Source organism: Lontra canadensis, unplaced genomic scaffold, assembly GCF_010015895.1.
Source record: "Lontra canadensis isolate GAN:19392208 unplaced genomic scaffold, GSC_riverotter_1.0 scaffold6, whole genome shotgun sequence".
Taxonomy (NCBI): Eukaryota; Metazoa; Chordata; class Mammalia; order Carnivora; family Mustelidae; genus Lontra; species Lontra canadensis.
This window is the reverse complement of record NW_022631000.1, coordinates 3,793,463-3,815,594: the sequence shown is the minus strand read 5'-3', so window position 1 is coordinate 3,815,594 and position 22,132 is coordinate 3,793,463. Positions and strand designations below refer to the sequence as shown.

The 22,132-nt window shown below is 35.6% G+C and overlaps 1 protein-coding gene across 1 annotated transcript in view; it reads right to left on the bottom strand.

Moving 5' to 3' along the window:
• Positions 1-380: 380 nt before the first annotated feature.
• ZPLD1 (zona pellucida like domain containing 1) overlaps positions 381-22,132 on the bottom strand; it is a 44,546-nt gene continuing 22,794 nt past the window's right edge. The window contains exons 5-10 of the mRNA XM_032852646.1: positions 20,344-20,441; positions 18,892-18,972; positions 8,275-8,446; positions 6,922-7,030; positions 961-990; positions 381-561 (exon numbers count right to left, since the gene is read on the bottom strand). Coding sequence (XP_032708537.1) covers positions 386-561; positions 961-990; positions 6,922-7,030; positions 8,275-8,446; positions 18,892-18,972; positions 20,344-20,441 — 666 coding nt within the window. The 3' untranslated portion in view covers positions 381-385. The remainder of the gene's footprint in view (positions 562-960; positions 991-6,921; positions 7,031-8,274; positions 8,447-18,891; positions 18,973-20,343; positions 20,442-22,132) is intronic.

Sequence of the window (22,132 nt, the reverse complement as noted above, 5' to 3'; positions counted from 1 at the left end):
GTTTTAACACTTACCAGGGGGAAAAAATGCAACAAATGTATTTTTTTCTACACCCACCTTTTATCTCTGTAACAACCAATAATCAAAAGAAAACTGAAATAAAATGAAATGTGACTGATCCTGTAAGATCTAAGTCCTGAATATTGTTTGCTTATTGTCATTATACCCATTGGTGCCATACAAATAGGGCTGACCACATACATAAATGACAAGAACAATAGCATCAAAATTCTTTCACTATCATCATGCTAATGAGCTACATTGTGAAATCTATCAAACCTATAAATACCAAATGCTGGCTGGCATTCAATTTGGATGAAACACTGACAAGTCACCCATGGTATGGTCAGTGAATCCTTTTCCCAAAAGGAGGGACCTGTTACAGTCAGTCAAAGACTGGGTTTCTTATGCCATTCAACACTAAATTAGTGGGTGCCTTCCTGTGTAGAAGGGCCAGTGAGCACAAGAGAAGGGAAAAGCTCATGACTCCCAGAATGACCATTCCTGTTATCAGTGCACTGGTAACGGCGTTCAGCTGGAAAGGAGGGTCACTTGGAGAACCTGCAAGCAATAAAATACACATAGTGGAAAGGTCCAATATTGGATTTATCTCACCTTATCCCAGTTTATACCTGCAAAACATCTGTCATTAGTATCTTGTGAAATAACAGCATGACATGATAAATGTTATAATCTATTTGACTATAATTCAATCCAATAACCAAAGGATTATGCAGTTTAGAAGACTGATATTCCCTGGGCTGCCAAAAAAAAAAAAAAAATTATCTGTAAAATGCTATAAAAATTGACCACCAGGTCTCATATGAGTTCAGATGTTATGTAAAATATAACAAACTTGGAAAATCAGAACTCATCATATTTAGTTGCAACTGATAATCAAAAAACACTTAAAATTTTAAAAATCATACTTTTATTTTCAATATATGTTCATTAGCTTACCAAGCTGCGAATTGTTGGTTGGAGTCTCATCTGAGAGAGGAAAGAAAAAGAAAAGCAATATTGTATCTCTAAATATTTACTTATGTTTATTATAATTCGGTGATTACTTTTTACCTATATGTGCTTCATCCACAAGCTCCATGGGTGAGGGAATCATGAAAATCTTCCTAAACCATTCTGCTTTCCCATTTTCTGTTCCATGTGTCTGAGATTTTTTCTGTCTCTCCCATAAGCCCACACCCTGCCAGTTTCCCTAGGCATACAGATATAATCACAAAATACACTCTACAATATTCTTTCCTGCCAACCTTGCTTTGTCATTCTCTCTCTAGTCAGGTTAGTGGGGGCAGTAACTGTTAACAGCTATTACATTTTTTATAGCCCTATAACCTGCCATTTGTTATTTTGTTTTAGAGAAGTATTCATTATTTAGTGCAGCTCTATTTTAAGTGTTGCAAATTTGCCCATCATAATTTGCAAAAACATCATTTTAAGTTCCTAAAAGATAAATTCACACTTAGTAACTAAATGAAAGGAAAACATACTCCTAATCTTGCATTGCAGGATTTTTTGCATCTGTTAAGTAAAAGATTAAAGCTGGTGATTTTTTACTTGTACCTGGCAAACCTCATAATCGATGCAATGAATACATTCACCTGCTATCCCCCAACTTGGGTTACGTATTTGGTAATCGTATAGCCATTAACCCCTAATCTTGTACAATGAGTAGATTTCATTTTTGGTCTTAAATATGTGGGTGTGTATGTGCCTGTGGGTGTCCGTTATCTGAACCATAAAATGTGTGCAGTTGACTTGGAGTGTAAATACTATTACAATTAACATGTGTGTCATGCCATACAGTTTACAAAGTGCTGCTTCATGTGTCATCACGTTTTGTCCTTGTAACAGCCATATGGTTTTAACATTATTGCTACCCCCATTTTACAGATGAAGAAACTTCCATCTGTCACAGCCTCCATGATGAAGTAAACATATGTTTAAATAACAGCTCAACTTCAGAATCCTTTTTCTAAAATAATATAGACTAGCCAAGTATGGAAAATATTTTTAGTTATAAAGATGACTATCTCAAGCTATGAAACCCCAGGGTTAGTATTTGAAATGATTGATTGGGAGAACCTGGCGTGATATTTATAAGCCATCTGATGCCACTTCTTTTAAGACATATGAGTCTTGGCGGAAATGATGATTTTGCTGCTTGAGCCGGAAGTACAACGCTCCAAATTAATAGAGTGCTCATTTATAGTATTCTTTAGAATGGTGCAGTGCACCACTATAGGACAAAAAGGAGGGGGAAAAAAGCCAAATTTTCATTACAGGACACCCTTAGGAAAATCCTAACCTCGACCAACACTATTTTATAAAGACACTTGTTTCTCATGGAACTGGATGGAATGAATGAAATGTGATCAATTCTTCCAAAAGATTTCCAAGACAAACTGTCTCACCAGAACATGGAGGATAATATGTAAGGCTCTAAAATTCCTTTTTCAAAGTTATTCTTTGTTTATAAACCACATTTATTTGCATTTATTTATTTATTTTTAAGACTAGAAAGCTCCTTCTCCTATGTGTCCCAAATTAGGTGAAAGTGCTAAGATTGGCTGTTCATGCTATTTTCTGCATCCTGAAGTTAATTAAAGAAGTCAGAAAGTTCCCTTCTCTCCCACATTAGCAGCAAAACTTCTGTAAGAAAACTACCCCAGGTGTCACTCATAAGGATGGGGCTATGGACAAAATCTTCACATGAGACAAACTGTCGGATGAGCCATACCAGCCACAGGTTCCAGGACTGAAAAAGTACAAGTGTCCTACCTCTGATGGCAGCAGAGAAATAAAATCAAAGCATGTACTATTTGAATACCATTTGGAACTGCATTTGATAGTGGATAAACATAGAGCGAATCACTTTATCTAGTTGCTGTTTCCGGTTTCCTTCCATTTCTAGTGTCCTGCAATTTGGTTTAGCCCCAAAGGGAAGGTAGATATTTTCTAGGAGATTTTTTTTTCACCACACACTCTGTTATTTTTCTCTTATACACACTTGGTCTTACCATATACATATATGCTAAAAGACACCTTCTGGAGTTAGAACATATGGGAATACTAAACTTGGTGTGTTCTTCAAAATGCATGCAGCTAGTTGAGGACCCAGAGGAAGAAAGTGACAGCAGCAATATCATGGCTGTTGGAAACCCAGAAGCACCTGATAAACATTTTTTCTCTGCTTTTCTTTCATATAAGTAGCAGAAATAAATGGACAAAGTAAACATTGGTGCAAAGATATATACAGAATAAATATTCTTCCTTTCTTAGCACAAGCAAACTATTTTCTTTAATCTTTGATTATCTACCTATATGGTAAAATGGACCACATATTTCAAATTCAGAGCTTCCAAATTTATTTATTTATTTATTTATTTATTTGAGAGGAGGGCAAAAGGGGCCAAGGGACAGGGAAAGAGACACGTTTTCTTAAATATTTATTTATTTTACTTGAGAGAGAGTGGGGGGTGGAGTCCAGAGGGAGAGGGAGAGAATCATCAAGCAGACTCCCCACTGAGTACAGAGTTTGTTTTGGGGCTCAATTCCCAGGACCCTAAGATTATGACCTGAGCCAAAAGCAAGGTTTGGAAGCTCAACAAACTGAGCCACCCAGGTGCCCGAGAGAGAGTATCTTGGCCCTCTCTCCACACCAAGCACAGAGCTGAGCCGGGGCTCAATCTCATAACCCTGAGATCATGACCAGAGCTGAAATCAAGAGTTGGAAGCCCAACTGACTGAGGCACCTTGAGGATTTCCTAACTTTTTACCCTCCATTATGTTATGTTTGTTAATAGTCCATGTCTACCTTTGAAGACTAAGATTCCTGAGAGCAAAGACTGTGGCCTGTTCTCTAGTGTATTCCCAGTTCCGAACAGAATGCCTGTGCCATGTGGAGGTTTGTATGAATTATTAAGTCCCCATAAAATTCAATGATATGCATTGAATAGCTTGACTAGGACTTCCTCCCATCAGAATTTATGTAAATAAAACAATTAGGTACTATTGGTTTCCAGTACTTGCAACTGTGAATTTCCAGAATTATACCCCATGATAAGCATTCCCTACTGAATAGTTTTACCATGTGGAGGTGTGAAATAAGAACACTTCAGGAATTTTGAGAATTTGAAATATTGAAGATATGAATATTTTCCTAAATCAATCAACAAAAGGATTTACAGTGTTGGGTAAAATGATCAGAATGTCTTCGATTGTATTAAAACAAAAGAAAAGTACTAAGCTTTAACAACTTATTAAACTTGACCTAAGTCAGATGTAAGGGAAAGGAGTGGTTCAATGAGTAAACAGAGCAAAAATTCCAAGTACCAGAGAACTTAGAAGAGAGCAAATCAAGCCTGAAATTGGACTTGTCTATATAAAACTGGCCACAGGAACTGGAGAGATAAATTCTAGCTGACCTAAGGTAAAAATAAGGTGAAACTGAGAAAAGAAGGTAGCCCTGGTCATTAAGCTAGACTTTATGTTTATATAGGATTTTCCTATTGAAGGATATGGCTTGATTTCTGAGTTCTATAGGTATGTAGAATTTAAAATAATAATTTTTAAATTATGATACTGTAGTAACATAAAGTAAAAATTGTTATATATGGCCCTCTACACCGTGAGGTCACCATGATTGTCCAGAAATGAGCACCATCCTATGGCTATTTATCAAAATTATAAAAAATAAAACCACAGAGAATAAGAGAGGAATGAAGGGCATCCAGAACTTTTAAACATGATTCTTTGGGGGCTTTGCCGGTGAGGAGACTGAGGTTACTAAAACAACACTACTGTGTTGGAAAATGAATGTTATCCTTGAGGTGAAAATAGGTTGAAATTGGAAAGGAAGATATTCAGGCATGACATCAGTGACATTGTGATCGAGGCATTAGCTGCCTGAGGTTTGAGCCAAGATACTTGGGGCGAGTGAATATGGTATAGGTGAAACCTGTAAACTTGCATGGCTAGCTGGCTATGGTAGAATCAGACACTTCTACTTGGGGGACGCCTGTGTGGCTCAATCAGTTAAGTGTCTGCGTTCAGCTCAGGTCATGATCCCGGAGTCCTGGAATCGAGTCCCGCATCGGGTTCCCTGCTCAGAGCGGGAAGTCAGCTTCTTGCTCTGCCTGCCACTCTTTCTTTCTCTCTCTCTGACAAATAAATAAATAAAATCTTTAAAAAAAAAGGAAAAGAAAAGAAAAGAAACCTCTACTTTGTTAATCTTTACTGGAATTTGGGGATCTTAAAAATGTTGGTCCTTGTAAAAATGTATCATATGCTAAAAAATTAATTAAAATGTGTACCATTTAAATTTGATTCGGTGCATGTAAGAAGGAAGAAAGCAGGTTAATAAGGAGGAAAAGCCACCTACTCAACATGGGCAGAGAGATGGCCCTTTCAAGGGGTTTTTTCTCTTACACAAAACTGATGCTAGATATGCTCCATAGAAATAAAAATATTTTTATAGTGTCTACCCAAAACCATTCCTAGTTATTGGCAATGAGAGTTGAGTTTCCATACAGTGTAATTCTATGAGCTATTTCTGACAGCCGGACAAGAGATAAGAATTGGGCCTTTCACAAACCACAAGCCAGTCATTTTCAAACCATTCAAAACACATAACAAACCTCAGGGAATGCAGAGCAAGTTTGAAATTTAATATTTAATAAATTTCTGCATTATTTTTAAAAAAAACATTAGCTTGTTTTTAAATAATGCTATGTCTAAACAAACACAGAGGAGTGAATAATTTAAGCAACTGTCTAAACTTTCTAGGCCAAATCATTTTTTGCTTAATTACCTATTTCAGGCAAAACTTTCTTTTCACTGTGGAACAGAGGGCATGGGAGAAAAAGTAAAGATAATCTAATTGAAACATAATAATAACCTTATGGCTAAGATAAAAGTGAGAAAAATTATTAGAATACAATCCAAACCAGAACTCTACTTTTTTAAAGACAAATTTAGATCTATAGGGTAAGAATCTTAAAGCAATTTCTTCAAACCCTTTGTTTTAAGATATTTTCCCAATGAGGTGTCATAAAATCCCACGTCATATAGCTTGTTTGGACACAAGCCGGAGCTAGAATCAGTTTTTCTGACTTAAGTTTGGGTTTTTTACCCTGCATGTCTATTTTCTCCAGTTGATTCTGAATGTCTCTGGGTTCACACTGATAGAAAACAATATCCCTTTGGAGAGTGTCTGTGGATGTACATGCATGCACAAATATTTGTATATATGAGAATATGTGCGGATAAGCTGTTGTATCTGTTAGATTTGTGACCGTGGTTGGGTGTGCTGGAAGGGCTATGTAATATTCAGGATCCTGGCAAGAAACAAATGGTACTCAAACTGGGCATTTTAAGAAAAGTTTAATAGGACTATTTTAAAGATACAGGGAATTCACGAAAGAAAGTCAAGTTCCCTGGGCTATAGGAAGGTTCCTGTTCTGTGGAGAAAGTTGTTGGGGAGGAACTCTGTGGACTTCATTTTCATCCTCGGATAGCACCACCTACTGGCCAATCCCAGCCAAGCACTGGATGGCAAAGCACTAGATGGGTGCAGTTCACACAGGCCCGGTCTTCAGGGGAGAGAGCAGGGCAGAGAAAAGGGTGAGTGAAACATGTCCAGCACGGTACATTTGTATACTTGTGTGTGTGTGTGTGTAGTGTGTGCATGTGTAAAAAGGGAAATAATGTAAAAGACAATATTGCCCTTTGTGTGAAAGTTGAGTAAACAGGAAACTACTGTGAAATTAAAGTTGCTCAGCAGTTTATCTTGTTTCACAGTTAATTAGTGTTATTGAGAAACCACTTTGAGTTCTCCTTAGAAGCCAAGTAATAAGCCATTTTGGAACAATCTATTACTACACACAAAAGGAGAAACGTTCCTACCACTCCGAGTAATGATGGGACCAGCAGAGAGGACGGCGTTTCCAGACGTGCTCTGGGGGCTCCAAGTGGTCCTCCTCCCCGCATCTCTTCTTTCTCTGTGGCCACAAATCTGAGGTGTTAATGAAAACAAATGAAATTCCACACCAGCACAAAATTGGTTCTTTATGGCCATTTGGAAAGCAGATTCTTTTGGAAGAGATACCACATGTTTAATTTTATTCATTTACTTCTGTGCATTTATTTAATTACTTTGCAGATGATTGCTACAGTGTTTCTCATTCTGGCTTGGGCCACATTTCTTATTTCCTCCTGTTATAATTGTGCTTTGCCTCATTAATTTACATAGCTCAATGGTTCTCCTGAAAAAGAGCTGTATTTATCAAACTTTTTTCTTTTATTTCTCTCAAGCCTTTAATAAATCTTTTTCTGAAATGTTGGTCAGCACAGAGTCAAGGTAATGTGGATTCACCATTTAACCCCATCTAATACAGCTAGTTAGGACCAAAGTAATCAATCGTTGTGAAGGAAATGCATGAATTAGAGCATAAATAAAAATGTATTAAAGCTATTTCCAATTTTAAAATGTGGCTTCATTTTTCTCAGGTTAATATTGATGTGACCTTAGGGACCTGTCAGCAATAGCTATCTTTTCTTATTCACTAGTAAATGGATCAATATTTTAATGATGGCTGTATGCAATTCAGATCCACACCTATTTTATAACTTCTAACTTGCAATCCAAGGGATTCCTGGGCCATCCATCCCAAATCTACCTTTCTAGTGTCAGCCCTGCCCCCTCCCTATGTTTTCCAATCATCCTCTACTCTGTCCCATCACCTCATGAAGGTCTGGTAGTTCCCTGGTTACTCTGTCTTATGTGTCTGTGAATTCAGTCAACCTTTGGGACGGGGTGTCTCTCACACTCTTGATTTTGTTTCTTTGGGGTTCATCCATCTTCAGAGTCGTACCCTGGGTTTCATGTCTTCCATCAAACCTCCCAGTCTCTCCTGTTCTACTCTCACAATGGTGATTACTGCCTCTTACAACAACCCATACATGTGTCTCTGGACCATAACATTTTTGTCATATTTTCTTCCCTGACAGTCTCATGTTCCTCAAAGATCAGCTAAATGAGTTCAGAATTTATGCACACATGTCTGTTTTCCCAGTATTATGCTTGGCACAAAGTAGGCATCCAATAGACCTTACTGCATGAATAAATAAATAAACTCTACTTCAAACTATTTGGCTTGACCCATATTCACTTTCTATACAGAAATTAGTCCCTAACACTGGATAACCTTTCAGCTTAGATCAATTTGACAATTTAGAAGAAAGTTGCTAAAAACATACAGGCATAAGGAAGGGGCAGTCATCAGCTCTGCAGAGCTTCGTAACACAGTGCAGGAAGACGGTAGACATTTTCTGATTCTTGTGTTTCACAAATCGGAACACTTCAAAGGAAAACCGGCCCTGCTGGCTTCTGCCATTTTCAATGACGGTGGTCTGAGGATCTTTGTCACAGCTACATTTTAGGGAATGTGAAAACAGGATGTTACTGAAGATTACCAGCCCACTGGAAATGGTAAACTAATTTCTGCAGTATTAAGAGCTAACAAAATCATGCCATGTTACAGATATTTAATAAGAGCATAAGCTAACTCAACAAATATGACAAGAGTGACCTAGATTGCAAAGTTTAAACAGATCAATTTCTGATTATAATAGTACCATCAAATTTTAGAGGGATTATACTTTCATAAGGTTCAAAAATCCAAACAGTATAAAACATACGTAGTGAAAAGTCTCCCTCTCATCATTGCCCTTGTCCACACCATTCCATATCCACATTCAAATCTGCCAGAGGTGACCTCACTTGCTATTGTATCCTCCCAGTGTATACATATACAGAAGCTGAAGCAATGAATTCTTGTTTCCTTCTTCTTAAAAAAAAAAAAAAAAAAGAAAAGAAAAAAAAACCTACATTGTTTTGTTCCTTGCTTTTTAAAAAATTTAGCAGGACATTTTAGGGATCTTTCCATATGAGTATTTAGCAAGCCCCCTCATTCTTTTTGCGTACTATACAGTATTCCATCACGCACATGCGGCAACCGTTACTTAATCAGGTCCCTATTTACAGAACTTTGCATCATTTTGAATCTTCTGCTTTTTACAAAGTAATAACGAATAGCCTTATAATACCTTATTTTGAACATAAGCAGAATTATCTGTACAATATCATTTAATAGATTTTGCCACATTGCCTTCTGTAAATATTACTGCATTTTGTACTCCCCCAGTAATATATGCAGTAATTTCTTTCTCCCAGAGCAACAACAAAGTGTATGGGAAAAAATTAGTTGTTCACTGTTGGGGAGGAAAAGTAAACTGTCACCAATAATTTTAATTTACATTTTTGTCAGTGGGAATGACTAAGTACAGCTTTCCATATACATTAGAGCCATCTATATTTATCTGAAAACAGTTTATGTCCTTTGCCCAAATTTCTACTTTGTTGTTGACTTTTTCTTTCTGTTTCCTACAAGTTCTTTATGTGCTAGGATTCTAGTTCATTGTTTGTTATATAAGTGGCAAATTGCTTGTTGCCCAGTTTTGGACATTTCTCAAGTATGCCTGTGTGTATCTGTTCATACATACATAGGAGGTTTAGTTTTATGTTAAATTTTCAATATTTTATTATATAGCTTTTAGTAAGTCATATCCTGTTTCATTATGCTTTATTGTGCTTGCAGAGATTGTGGTTTTTACATGTTGAAGGTTGGTGGTAACCCTGCCTCAGGCAAGTCTAGTGGCGCCATTTTTCCAACAGCAGTTCCTCACTTTCTGTCTTTATGTCACATTTTGGTAATTCTCACAATATTTCAGACTTTTTCATTATTATTATATTTGTTACAGTGATCTGTGATCAGTGATCTTTAATGTTACTATTGTAATTTGCCCACCCCCCCGAAAAACTATGACCCTCTAAGACAGTGAAGTTAAAGTGATAAACGTGTGTTCTGACTGTTCCACTGATCACATGTTCCCCCATCTCTCTCCCTCTCCTCAGGCCTCCCCATTCCCTGAGATGCAATAATATTGAAATTAGGCCATTTAATAGCCCTACAGTGGCCTCTAATTGTTCAAGTGAAAAGAAGAGTCACACATCTCTCATTTTAGATCAAAAGCTAGAAGCAATTAAGCTTAGTGAGGAAGGCATGTAGAAAGCTGAAACAGGCTGAAAGCTAGGCCTTCTGCACCAAAAAGCCAAATTATAAAAGCAAGGGAAAAGTTCTTGAAGGAAATTAAAAGAGCTATTCCAGTGAACGCATGAATGATAAAGTAAAACAGCCTTATTACTGATATGAAAAAAGTCTTAGTGGTCTGGTGAGCAGATGAAACTAGCCACAACATTTCCTTAAGCCAAAAGCTACTCCATAACAAAGCCCTAAATTTCTTCAATTCTAGAAAGGCTGAGAGAGATGAGGAAGCTACAGAAGAACAGTTTGAAACTCACAGAGGTTGGTTCATGAGGTTTAAAGAAAGAAGCCATCTCCGTAACTTTAAAGTAGTGAAGCAGCAAGTGCTGACAGAAGCTGCAGCAAGTTACCCAGCAAGTTCACACGATGTCCACTCTGCAGCTCAAAGATCAAGGAGTAATTTTGACTTCAAGTCTTATTATTTAAGAAATACATTTGGTAAGGCTACAGGGGCCATCGGTAGTGATTCCTTTGATGGGTCTGGGCAAAGTTAATTGAAAACCTGGAAAGGATTCACAATTCTAGATGCCATGAAGAAAGTCAAAATATCAAATGACAGGACTTTGGAAGAAGTTGATTCCAACCTTCATGGATGACATGGAGGGGTTCAAGACTTCTATGGAGGAAGTAACTGCAGATGTGGCAAAAATAGCAAGAGAACTAGGAATTACAAGTGGAGCCTGAAAAATGTGACTGAATCACTGCAATCCCATGATAAAACTTCAACAAATGAGATGTTTCTTATGAATGAGCAAAGAACCTGGTTTCTTTTTTTTTTTTTAAGTTGTTTTTTTTTTTTTAAGATTTTATTTATTTATTTGACAGAGAGAGATCACAAGTAGGCAGAGAGGCAGGCAGAGAGAGAGGAGGAAGCAGGCTCCCTGCTGAGCAGAGATCCCGATGCGGGACTCGATCCCAGGACCCTGAGATCATGACCTGAGCCGAAGGCAGCGGCTTAACCCACTGAGCCACCCAGGCGCCCAAGAACCTGGTTTCTTAATATGGAATCTACTCCTGTAGAAGATGCTGTGAAGATTATTGAAATGACAACAAAGGATTTTATATAAACTCAGTTGTTAAAGCAGCAGGATTTGAGATGACTGACTCCAGTTTTTAAAGAAGTTCTACTGTGGGTAAAATGTGGGTAAAATCAAACAGCACTGCATACTACAGAGAAATTGTTTGTGAAAGGAACAGTCAACCCATATGGCAAACTTCACTGTTGTCTTATTTTAAAAAATTGCCACAGGCACTCCAGCCTTCAACAACCACCACCCTGGCTAATCAGCAGCCATCAATATTGAGGCAAACATTCCACCAGCAAACAGATGACAAATCACCGAAAGCTCAGAGCATGGTTAGCTTTTTTTTAGCAATAAAGTACATTTTAATGAAGGTTTGTACATTGTTTTTTAGGCACGATGTTATTGCACACTTAATAGATTACAGTATAATTTAAACATAACTTTATATGCACTGGGAAATCAAAAAATTCAATTGACTCACTGTATTGAAATATGTGCTTTATCAGAGTGGTCTCGAACCAAACCCACGGTATCTCCAAGGTACGTCTGTATTTGGACCAAAGATGGATCATTCTTACTCCAAAGTTTTAAAAATATTTATGTTAATATGGTTTCTTCTGCCACTTTTAAAACTGTATTTTTATATTTAAATTAATAATCTACTTAAAGTTTATTATTGTACATTAAATGAACTATAGATCCAGGATGATATTTCCCTCACGGTTATGCACTTTCAACACCATTTTTATTTTTTATTTTTTATTTTTTTTAAAGATTTTATTTATTTATTTGACAGAGAGAGATCACAGTAGATGGAGAGGCAGGCAGAGAGAGAGAGAGAGGGAAGCAGGCTCCCTGCTGAGCAGAGAGCCCGATGCGGGACTCAATCCCAGGACCCTGAGATCATGACCCGAGCCGAAGGCAGCGGCTTGACCCACTGAGCCACTAGGTGCCCCTCAACACCATTTTTAAAGTCTCTTTTTATTCTACTGATTTGTGATATCAGTCTATCATATCATAAATTCCCATATGTTTTGGATCTATTTCTCAACTCACTATTCCAATTTTTGTCTGTGTGGCTTATTTTGTATAATATCACATTCCTTTAATAATTTTAGAACTGTTATTAACTATAATATGTGGTTGGGCTATTTCTATGTTTTGGGGTATTTTGTGGATTTGTTCATCCCTTTTCTTGATTTGGTTAACTTGTGATTCTTTATTTGTTTTTTTCAAAGAATTTTATTTATTGCAAAATTTTGGTTCATATTTCCAATTCTGATCCAAGTGTTTTCTCTTTTAAACTTCTAAGTAATGGTGACTTTTTGTTTTAATATTGTTAAGCATTGTCATCTATTAATATATAGCTCACTTACTATTTCATTCAGCTCTTCTATACCCTTACTTAATTGTTGGCTACCAGATCTGAGTTTCCTGAGAGAGGGGAATTAAAGTCTCCCATTTTTATTACATTTCTGATTATGTCTTTTTACAGTTCTGCTCATTTCCACTTGATGAAACCTTTGATTTTATTCAGGGCATCCTTTCCTTATGTTGGTGTAAGTCTTCTTTCAATTTAGGAAAGTATTTCTGGACTATATATTTTTTTTAATTTTTTAAATTTTAACATCTTAATTTAATTTTTTTTTTCAGTGTTCCAAGATTCATTGTTTAATGCATCACACCCAGTGCTCCATGCAATATATGCCTTCCTTAATACCCACCAAGTATTTCTGGACTATATTTTTAATTACTTGTTCTACTGTATTATGTTGGATCCTTTGTGGAGAGGGGGACATTCCAATTATGTATATTAGACATGTGTTGGATTCCTTTGGCCTACCTTTTATTTCTATTATCTTTATTGTAATCCTCTTTATCCTTTCTTTTATATTTGTTTCTTTTTATTTGCATCCTAGTTTTATTTTCTCTGTCCTATACTGTGCTTTCTGCTGTGTTTATTCTCCCTAGAACACCCAATTGTGTATTCCTCTTGTTTCACAAAAATGTTTCTATAACACACTTTTTTCCTATTCCATCTTAAATTCTTCCAGTTCCCTTTTCTCATTCTTGTAGCTTTCCCTTTTACTGTCCTATCCTTTCCTAAGTGAGTTCTATTATTCTATCACCATCGCTATGATTTTTTTAAAGATTTATTTATTTATTTGAGAGAGAGAGAGCACAGAAGCAGGGGAAGGGACAGAGGGAGAGGGAGAGAGAGAGAATCTCAAGTAGACTCCCTGCTAAGTGTGGAGACCAAAGCAGGACTTGATCCCATTACTCTGAGATCATGACCTGAGCCAAAATCAAGAATTGGACACTTAACCAGTTGGCTGAGCCACCTAGGCACCCTGCCATCACTATGATTTTTTAAGAGAAATTCATTTAGACATTAGAATAAACTTCTTTATAAAATTTCATCTTTTTGAAGTGTTATATAAATGGAATCATGTGATATGTAATCTTTTGGGACTTGATTTTTTTACTCTGTAATTATCTAGAGATACATTTATGTTATGCATATCAATAATCCATTCTTTTTTATTTAGGAGTAGTATTTCATGCCATGAATATATCACATTAAATTATTTACCTATTGAAGAATATCCATTATTTTCCAGCTTTTGGCTATTGCAAATAAAGTTGTCATTAATATTTGCATACATTTTTTTTTTATATAAACCTCATAATTACTGAGAAAAATGTCCAGGAATGAAATTGCTAGATTTTAGAATAATTGCATATTTAGTTTTTTATATTATATTATATTTTAAGTACTAAATTTTCCATTTGTTCTTTATGTCTTCCATTTCTGTTGAGAGACTTTCCTTTCATTGCTAAGGCTTTCTATTTTTCCATTTGTTATAAGCATGTTTGCTATTGTCTGTCAAAACTTTTTATGACGACTGCTTTAAAATCTTTTTTTAGATAATTCTAAACTCCCTGTCACATTTATTTTTGTCCATTTTCCATTCATTTTGAGATCTTCCTGATTGTTGTTGTGACAAGTGATTTTTACTAAACCTAGGACATTTGGACCAGTATTTTATGAGACTCAGGATCTTATATAAACCTTATATTTTAGCTGGCTTTCTTTGCCAACACTTCATCAGGGAAGGAGAGGCACTGTGTCATTACTGCCAAATAGGAGTAGAAATCCAGACTCCTTCTTGGCCTTTCTTGACCACCAAGGAGTGGGGATCTTGTTAATGCTGGGTAGGGTGGGAGTTTCCAATCCCCATTAGGCACCCAATAATATCTCTCTGACTAGCTGGGGTAAGAGTGGTCTTCCGCCAACACCCCAAGGACTATGGTCTCGTTACAGTGGGGTAATAGTAACATCTGACTCTCCACTGGGACTCCTTTGACATTAACTCAATGGGGCATGTAAGGGTATATCATTATTGCCAGGTGAGAGTAGAAGTACAGAATCCCCATTCAGCCTTCTCTGAAATCATCCCATAAGCGGAGATTGGGATACCTTCTTACAGCCAGACCAAGGAAGGAAATTTGGCCATCCACTCAGTCTTTGTTGGCCTGCCTGGGGATGAAGTCACGCTTTATTTTGTGTTGTTAAACTAGAGTAGTACAACTATTATCTAAGTTTTCTGTTTTACTAAGCTCTCCTTTCCTAGTCTTTTGGCTTGAGAGGGCAAGCTTTATCATCATTCATCCATTCATTCATTTATATCTGTGCCCATTGATATTTGAGTTAACTTCTTCAGCTCTAAGTCTGGGATATATAAGACAAAAAGAAAACCCAGGGAACTCACCACAATATCATTCATGAGGTCTCAAATTTCCTAGCTTGTTGAACCCTATCTCCATCTTTTTAAATTTATTTTATATTTTATTTTATATATAACATTCAGGGATTTTGTTGTTGTTGTTGTTGTACTTAGCGGGAAGAATAGGCAAAACTCTATCTACTCAATCTTCCCAGGAATGATTTCAGGTCACTTATTTTTACTACAAAGAAGAATATCAATTTTTTTCTTTTTCCATACTTGTTTACTTCCCTTCTCTTTCCTTCCTTCTCCTTCCATTCCTTTCCTTGCCCTTGTCTCTTCTCTTCACCCTTGACAATTTTTGCCTTGACTCCTTGTTCTTTCTTTCCTTCTCTTCTTGTCCTTCTCTTCTCATTTTCCTCTGTTTCAATTCCTTTTTTTTTTTTTAACCTTTTGACCTCCTTCACCCATTTCTCTCACCCCCAAGTCTCCATGTCTGGCAACCACTAATCTGTTTTCTGTATCTATTTTTTCTGTATCAACCTATGAGAGGTTGCCTTTTTTTTTCCCCCCAATATGATATCCATTCACGATTTCTTTATGCATTCATCCATCAGTGGACACTTAGACTGTTTCCATGTTTTGACTATTGTAAATAATGCTGCCATGAGCATGAAGGCACCTATATCTTTTTGAGTTAGTGTTTTCATTTTCTTGCATAAGTACCCAATAGTGGAATTGCTGGATCAAATGGTGATTCCATTTTTAGTTTATTGAGGAATCTCCACAGTGTTTTCCATAGGGTCTATACTAATTTACATTCCCACCAGCAGTGCACAAGTGTTCTTTTTGTTCCACATCCTCACCAACACTTGATATTTCTTATCTTTTAGATGTAGCCATTCTAATAGGTGTGAGGTGATATCTCTATTATAGAATTGATTTGCATTTCCTTGATTATTGAACAGCTTTTCAGGTACCAGTTGGCCATCTCTATATCTATTCATATCTTCTGTCCATTTTTTTATGAGATTGTTTTTTTACTGTTGAGTTATAGGAGTGATTTTATATATATATAAATAGAAAGAGAGAGCGAGAGAGAGAGAGAGAGAGAGAGATTGATTTACTTGAAAGGGAGAAGGCAAGGGAAGATGAAGAGAGAGAATCTCAAGCAGACTCCGCACTGAGCACAGAGACTGATGTGGGGTTCAATCTCATAACCTTATCATAACCTGAGCTTAAATAGAGACTTGGACACTTAACCAGCTGAGCCAGCCAGGTGTTCCTTTATATATTTTAGTTTAGTTTAGTTTAGTTTAGTTTAGTTTAATTAACATACAATGTATTATTTTCTTCAGGGGTACAGGTCTGTGAATCATCAGTCTTACACAATTCACAACACTCACCATAACACATACTGTCCTCAATGTCTATAATCCAGCCACCCTCTTTAAAAATTTTAGATGTTAGCCCCTTATCAGATATATGTTTTGTAAATATTTTCTCCTATTCTTCTATTCAGAAGATTATCTTTTCATTTGGTTGATGATTTCCTTTTCTGTGCAGAAGATTTTAGCTTGATATAATCCCATTAGTTTAATTTTGCTTTTGTTGCTCTATGGTTACTTTTTAATAAAAAAAATTAATGTTGCTATGTTTAATTGCAAATCTTATCTGTTTCATAGCAAACTTTTCCAATGAGTTTAATTTATCTTTAAATTATTTTTCCTCAGCTATTTTTTTTTTACATTTTTCAGGCAGTACATTGGAAAACTATAAGCAGTATCTTCATTGCTTACCATTCACATTTGAAAGAGTTGGATTTCCCTAGACCTGTCATTTTCTGAGGACTCTTTGGGCAATGTGGAACAGTAATGACCTTCCTCAAAGATTTCCTCTACTCAAGGTTCTCCCGCCTTTGTTTTACAAGGACAAAAGTTTCCATTGAATGTGCCATAATTGTGTGGTTGAATTTTCCCTGCCTCTCTGGACCTAAAGATGTTCAAGAGTTCTACTACCAGTTCCATGTTCCTCAGCTTCATTCATACGCCTCTTCCACCAAGGCCCCTGTCTTCCCAGGTGAATCCCTCACTTTTTAGAATGTGTATTCCTGGCACTTTGAGACCTGCCACTTCTGAAGCTCTGGTCACTCTCTATCCCTTCACTCTTCACATTCTCTAGGGCTGTCGGCTTGTTGGTTTTCAGCCCTGTTCCTAGCAGCTCCCACTCAGATTGGTACCCTCTCCTTCATGGGTATGCATCTCTCCTGGCTGTTTCTGAAATCTGCCACCTCTGGGATCCCTCAACATTGATTTTTCTTCCCCACTTCTCCTACCACCTCTCCCTACACTGCTTCCTGCAGCAAACCCCTCTCCCTGCACTATTTGCTCTTGATCTTAATTATTTTTATTAACATGAACACATTATTTGGGGATTTCTCAGTTTTCTTTTTCACCTACTTTCATTGACACAGACATTTGAGAAACTCATTTAGTTACTCATTTCATTCTCTGTAGTTCTAATAAGAACACTAAAGAGAGTTTGCCCTAAACCATAATCATACTAGAAGTCTGATGATCATATTCCACATTACCAACATGTGAACACTATAGAAATTTTGGAAAGTAAGAAAAAAATGTCAAAACAAAATGATTCACAATCCTACCATGCATAAGTAATCAAGGTCAACCTGTTGATGTATTTCCTTACAGTCTTTTCTATCATATATTATATAAATGAAGTTCATTGTACATACAATTATATACACTGATTCTTTCACTTCATATTTCAGATCATTTAAATTTTAAAGAATCACATATTTCCAAGGATTAAAAATACCAAGAAGACAGAAAGGTAGAAGATAAAATAGAATCAATTTTTTTTTTCTGTTTTATAAAGAATTTTATATAATTTAGCGCTGTGCAAGCTCCCAAATTACTAGCGCTCCCTAATTCACTTAGCCATTTCCTCATTGATGAACATCCAGTTTGCCCCCCAAGTTTCAGCATTTTAAGTATAACTGATAGACCAGAAAATCATAAATATTTTTGAATATGCTTCTAAATTTGTGCATGCAACATCAAAGAATATGGAATGTTTTAAGGTTTTTGATACATACCAACATTTTTTTTTCCCAAAAATATTTCCCAAATTAACACTTCCAGCAATAGGATATAAGAGTGTGAGTTTGACCTAGCCTCTGACCATCATCTTAACCTTGATTAGCCAACAAAGCACATTTTTTTGGTTTCCCATCATATTATTCCCATCATGTGTCAATAAGTAGCTGTGATCTGAGCCAACCGCATTTTATAAGCATGATTAGAAGTCATTGCTTGACTCTCAAGTCTGCTCTCCTGTCAGATAAAAATGCTGAAAGGAAACTTGGATGATTGAATGTTTTTATGATCAATGTCCCCTTTCCCCAAATGTAGATTACATTCACTCTATCACTGTCTATTGGGGAATGAAGTTGAAGTTTTTGGCTCTGATAAAAAAGGAGTAGCAGGCTATATCATACTTTCATATTAAATACTGATAAATGAAGAAAAGCATTTTGGGGTCTAAATTATCTAGACCATTACTTTAATTTTACTCTCTCTGACATATGATGAGACTATCTAGCTGCAAATAAATAGTACCTCCTACTGCCTTTCTTTGATTGCCAATAATATCCTAACCATGCTTTTTCTAAGACAGTGAAATATTCCCATATGTCCTAAACATGAATAAAATATCTTTGATGGACCTAACTTACTTGCAATTCTCATTCAGCAATAGCTTTATCAGCATTTTGTCTTGAAAACTCTTCTCAACTTTTATACTTCTGGCTTTGTAAGGACTAAACGCTCACAATGTAAAACTTTAAATTTAAAAGCTATAGAAGTACCCTACAATTTGTTTATCTAACTTGGAGTTTTCATTTCAATGGGTCTTTGTTATCAATACAAGACTTACCTAAGGAAGAGATCATATCGAATATCATCATTTGGGTTCCCTGATGGTGTTGTGTAGCAATAATCCATTAAGACATTCCATCTACAGAAAGAAGTAAGCATAATCATGATTCAGAATCTCCTTTTGGGTATTAGTTACTAATCCAAGGGAAGTAAATATTGACAAATATCTTACCCCCACAGGATAAAATTATAGTCTTATTAGTTATTTCAGAGGCTTCTTGTTTTAGAATATTCTCCTAAGCTCGAGGTGTTTAAAAATATCCAGCAAATTGCCATCCTACATCAAGTGGGTTTAAGGCTAATATCACACATACACACACAAAAGTTCTGTACAAGACAGCTGTTCAAAGTCTGGAGAAACAGAAGCCAAAAGTGAGCTACAGAGATGCTTGTATGTTCTCTCTGAACAATAGCCTTTTTTTTCCAGAAGTTACTATCTTTAACAAATGACAGAAGATATTATAATACCACATACAGCAAGGAGTTTGGTGCATAAATTATACGCTGAAAATTATGCCAGAATCAGTGGTGGTGAGAGTGGGAGTCCATGACAGACAGTTTTAGGTAAAAGAAAACCACGAGGCAAATACACAGCCTTCCTCCACAAGGCCATACTGTGCTTAGATTTATACATTATTTCATTCCAACTCTGGTGTTATAAAAATGACTAGTCTATGGGAAGTAAATGCCAATAATTCTTTTTAATTCCTGCATTTGATAAGATAATTTTAAAGAAACATATATATCCAAGAAAAACAATACTAAGAAAGAAAGAGAGAAGGTAAAGAAAAACTAAATTTCCAGAGTATACTGGAGAATATTCTTCAGGATGCCAAGTTTATGTAATAATATGTGATTGGATCTTTATAATAATATTGGATTGGATCTTCAGCTTTTGAATTCCCTTTCAATTTTGATCATTCTGGATTATCTAAAACATGGTCATAAGAAACTCAATCATATGAAACTCAATTGACTTGGGGTTTCTTATGGAGATGTTTCTGAGGATCGTATTATATAATTTTGGCCCAGATCATTATGGGGAGAGTTCTTTGTGTTGTTTTTTTAAAATACATTTGTATTGAATAGTAACATACACATAGAAAAGTGCACAAATCATGCAGTCACAAAATGACTGCATCTGATTCATCGTCTTTCAGATGAAAGACTAGAACATTGTGGTATCCCAGAAGATCTGCTCATTCCCTCTTCCAGTAATTCTCCCTCCTTCTTTATGGGAAGACTTCTTATTTTCCAATTAATGACACAAAATAAGTGTCACTCTTTAATCTTTGTAATTTATTATTTCTATTTATTAGCATTCCTAAATGGTGTGGCAACGACAGTATTTTTTAAATTAAAAATGAATGAGCTAACTTTATGATTCATTAGGCTTTATGTGGTCAAAATGTTTTAACCAACAGAAAAAAAGAAAAGAGTTTGAAAATACCTGCCATCCAGATTAGTGGCTTGTACAGCTGCAAATACTTTGGTTTTCAAAGGTAATCCTATACTTGGGATAATTAACTGCTGGCTGTAGGTTGAATCCTAATGATGAAAAAAAATGAGCAATTAATCTGTCATTGTCTTCCAAACAGCACATTTGCCACTTAAAACAATGATGTCATATAAAAAGGGAGAGAATCAACATAAATATACAGAATCAACCCCAAAAAGAACCAGTTAATCCTTTAGTTTCTCAGCAGAACTGTTCTTAAACCATATCCAAGTAACAAATTCATTTCCATGCGTAAATCTTTTTGTTTCCATAGTTTATCATATATAATAGTTAATGTTCTGTGTATTTAAATTGCATTCAATGGTTGATAGACAGTGGTTAATACTTAATTTGTTTAATAATCAATTGTCAACATAGAGTTTATTTAAATTAATACTTCATTTATTTAAATTACATTACTGGCTAATACTCAGTTTCTTTAAATTACATCTACTTCAGTTTAAGCCCTTTCCCATTAGGGTTTTGTTCTTTATGCTCTTGATAATGTGTCATTTGCCCAAAATCACTTATCTGGCAATTTGAAAATACCAAAATGTTTTTGAAAACCTAAAAAGAAACCAACATGTTCTGTAAGTTGCCAAAATGCATGCCACGGAGTTCCTTCACCTAATTCCTTGGCAGTTACTTACAGAAGGGTGTCTCAGGATTTCACTTCTACCTTTCTACCATTATTTTATTAAAAATTTCAAGAGCTTATTTATATTACTCCCCAATTTACAGTATTAAAGTAATAGGTTAGAAATTAAGAAGTGACAGTTTTAATGACAAAAATTGTAGGATGCAAAAAAAACAAGAAGAAAAGAAAAGAACTTCTAAAAATGTAAGCTGTCAAATCATTTAGCATGCAAGCAAATTGTTTCCTCCAAATTTAGTAACCCTGAAGATAATGATATTTTGCAGCAAAGGAAAAATGTTAATGTTCATTATGAAATTTCAAAGACATCAAGCAAAGGCAAAATACAGAGCATATTCTGTCCAAGAAGGACAGGAAGAAAGCAACAGATTTTGAATTTTTGAAAATATAAATTTTTAAAATAATGGTTTGGACACTTTACTTTTGAAAAAGTTGTACTTGTATGGAACATTTCATTCCCAAATAAAATCATATAAATGAGGGATTATATGCTGTACTTATTTTCTCTATTTCTGTGATAAATGATAATAGCTCCTCCAACCATTTCTAATAGGTAGTATTTTTATTTATCTTTCCGGCTCCCTTTGCAAACTTCTCCAAGTATTCCACACTTCATTAAGTATACAGATCGGATTCTTGCATCAACAGGGTATTAGCAGGGGCCAGAAGAATGTTTGCTTATTTACAAATATCATACTGCTAAGTCATTTGCAAATGGTGGGACTCAGCTGTGGTTTAACCATGAATCATCGCATTTTTTCCTCCTAAAGTTGCTTCTAAGGGTATTTTTTTCCTCCTTTGTTTTTATAGTTGCTTTTTTATTCTTGTTAGTATAATATTGTCCCTAAAGTCGATTATATTTATTTTATATTTTTTTCTTCAACTATTAAGAAACATTCATAGTTAATGTAGTACTATTTCAGATTTACTCTTTCTGTATTTTCTCAGAAGACACTAATATTTAGGTACAATTCAAATGCACAAAGTCATTTTCACTTTCCATTTCCACAATGGAGAAAACCTATATATTTATATTACACATAAATAAGGCCACAGTTCAACTTGAAATAATCCACATATATGGAA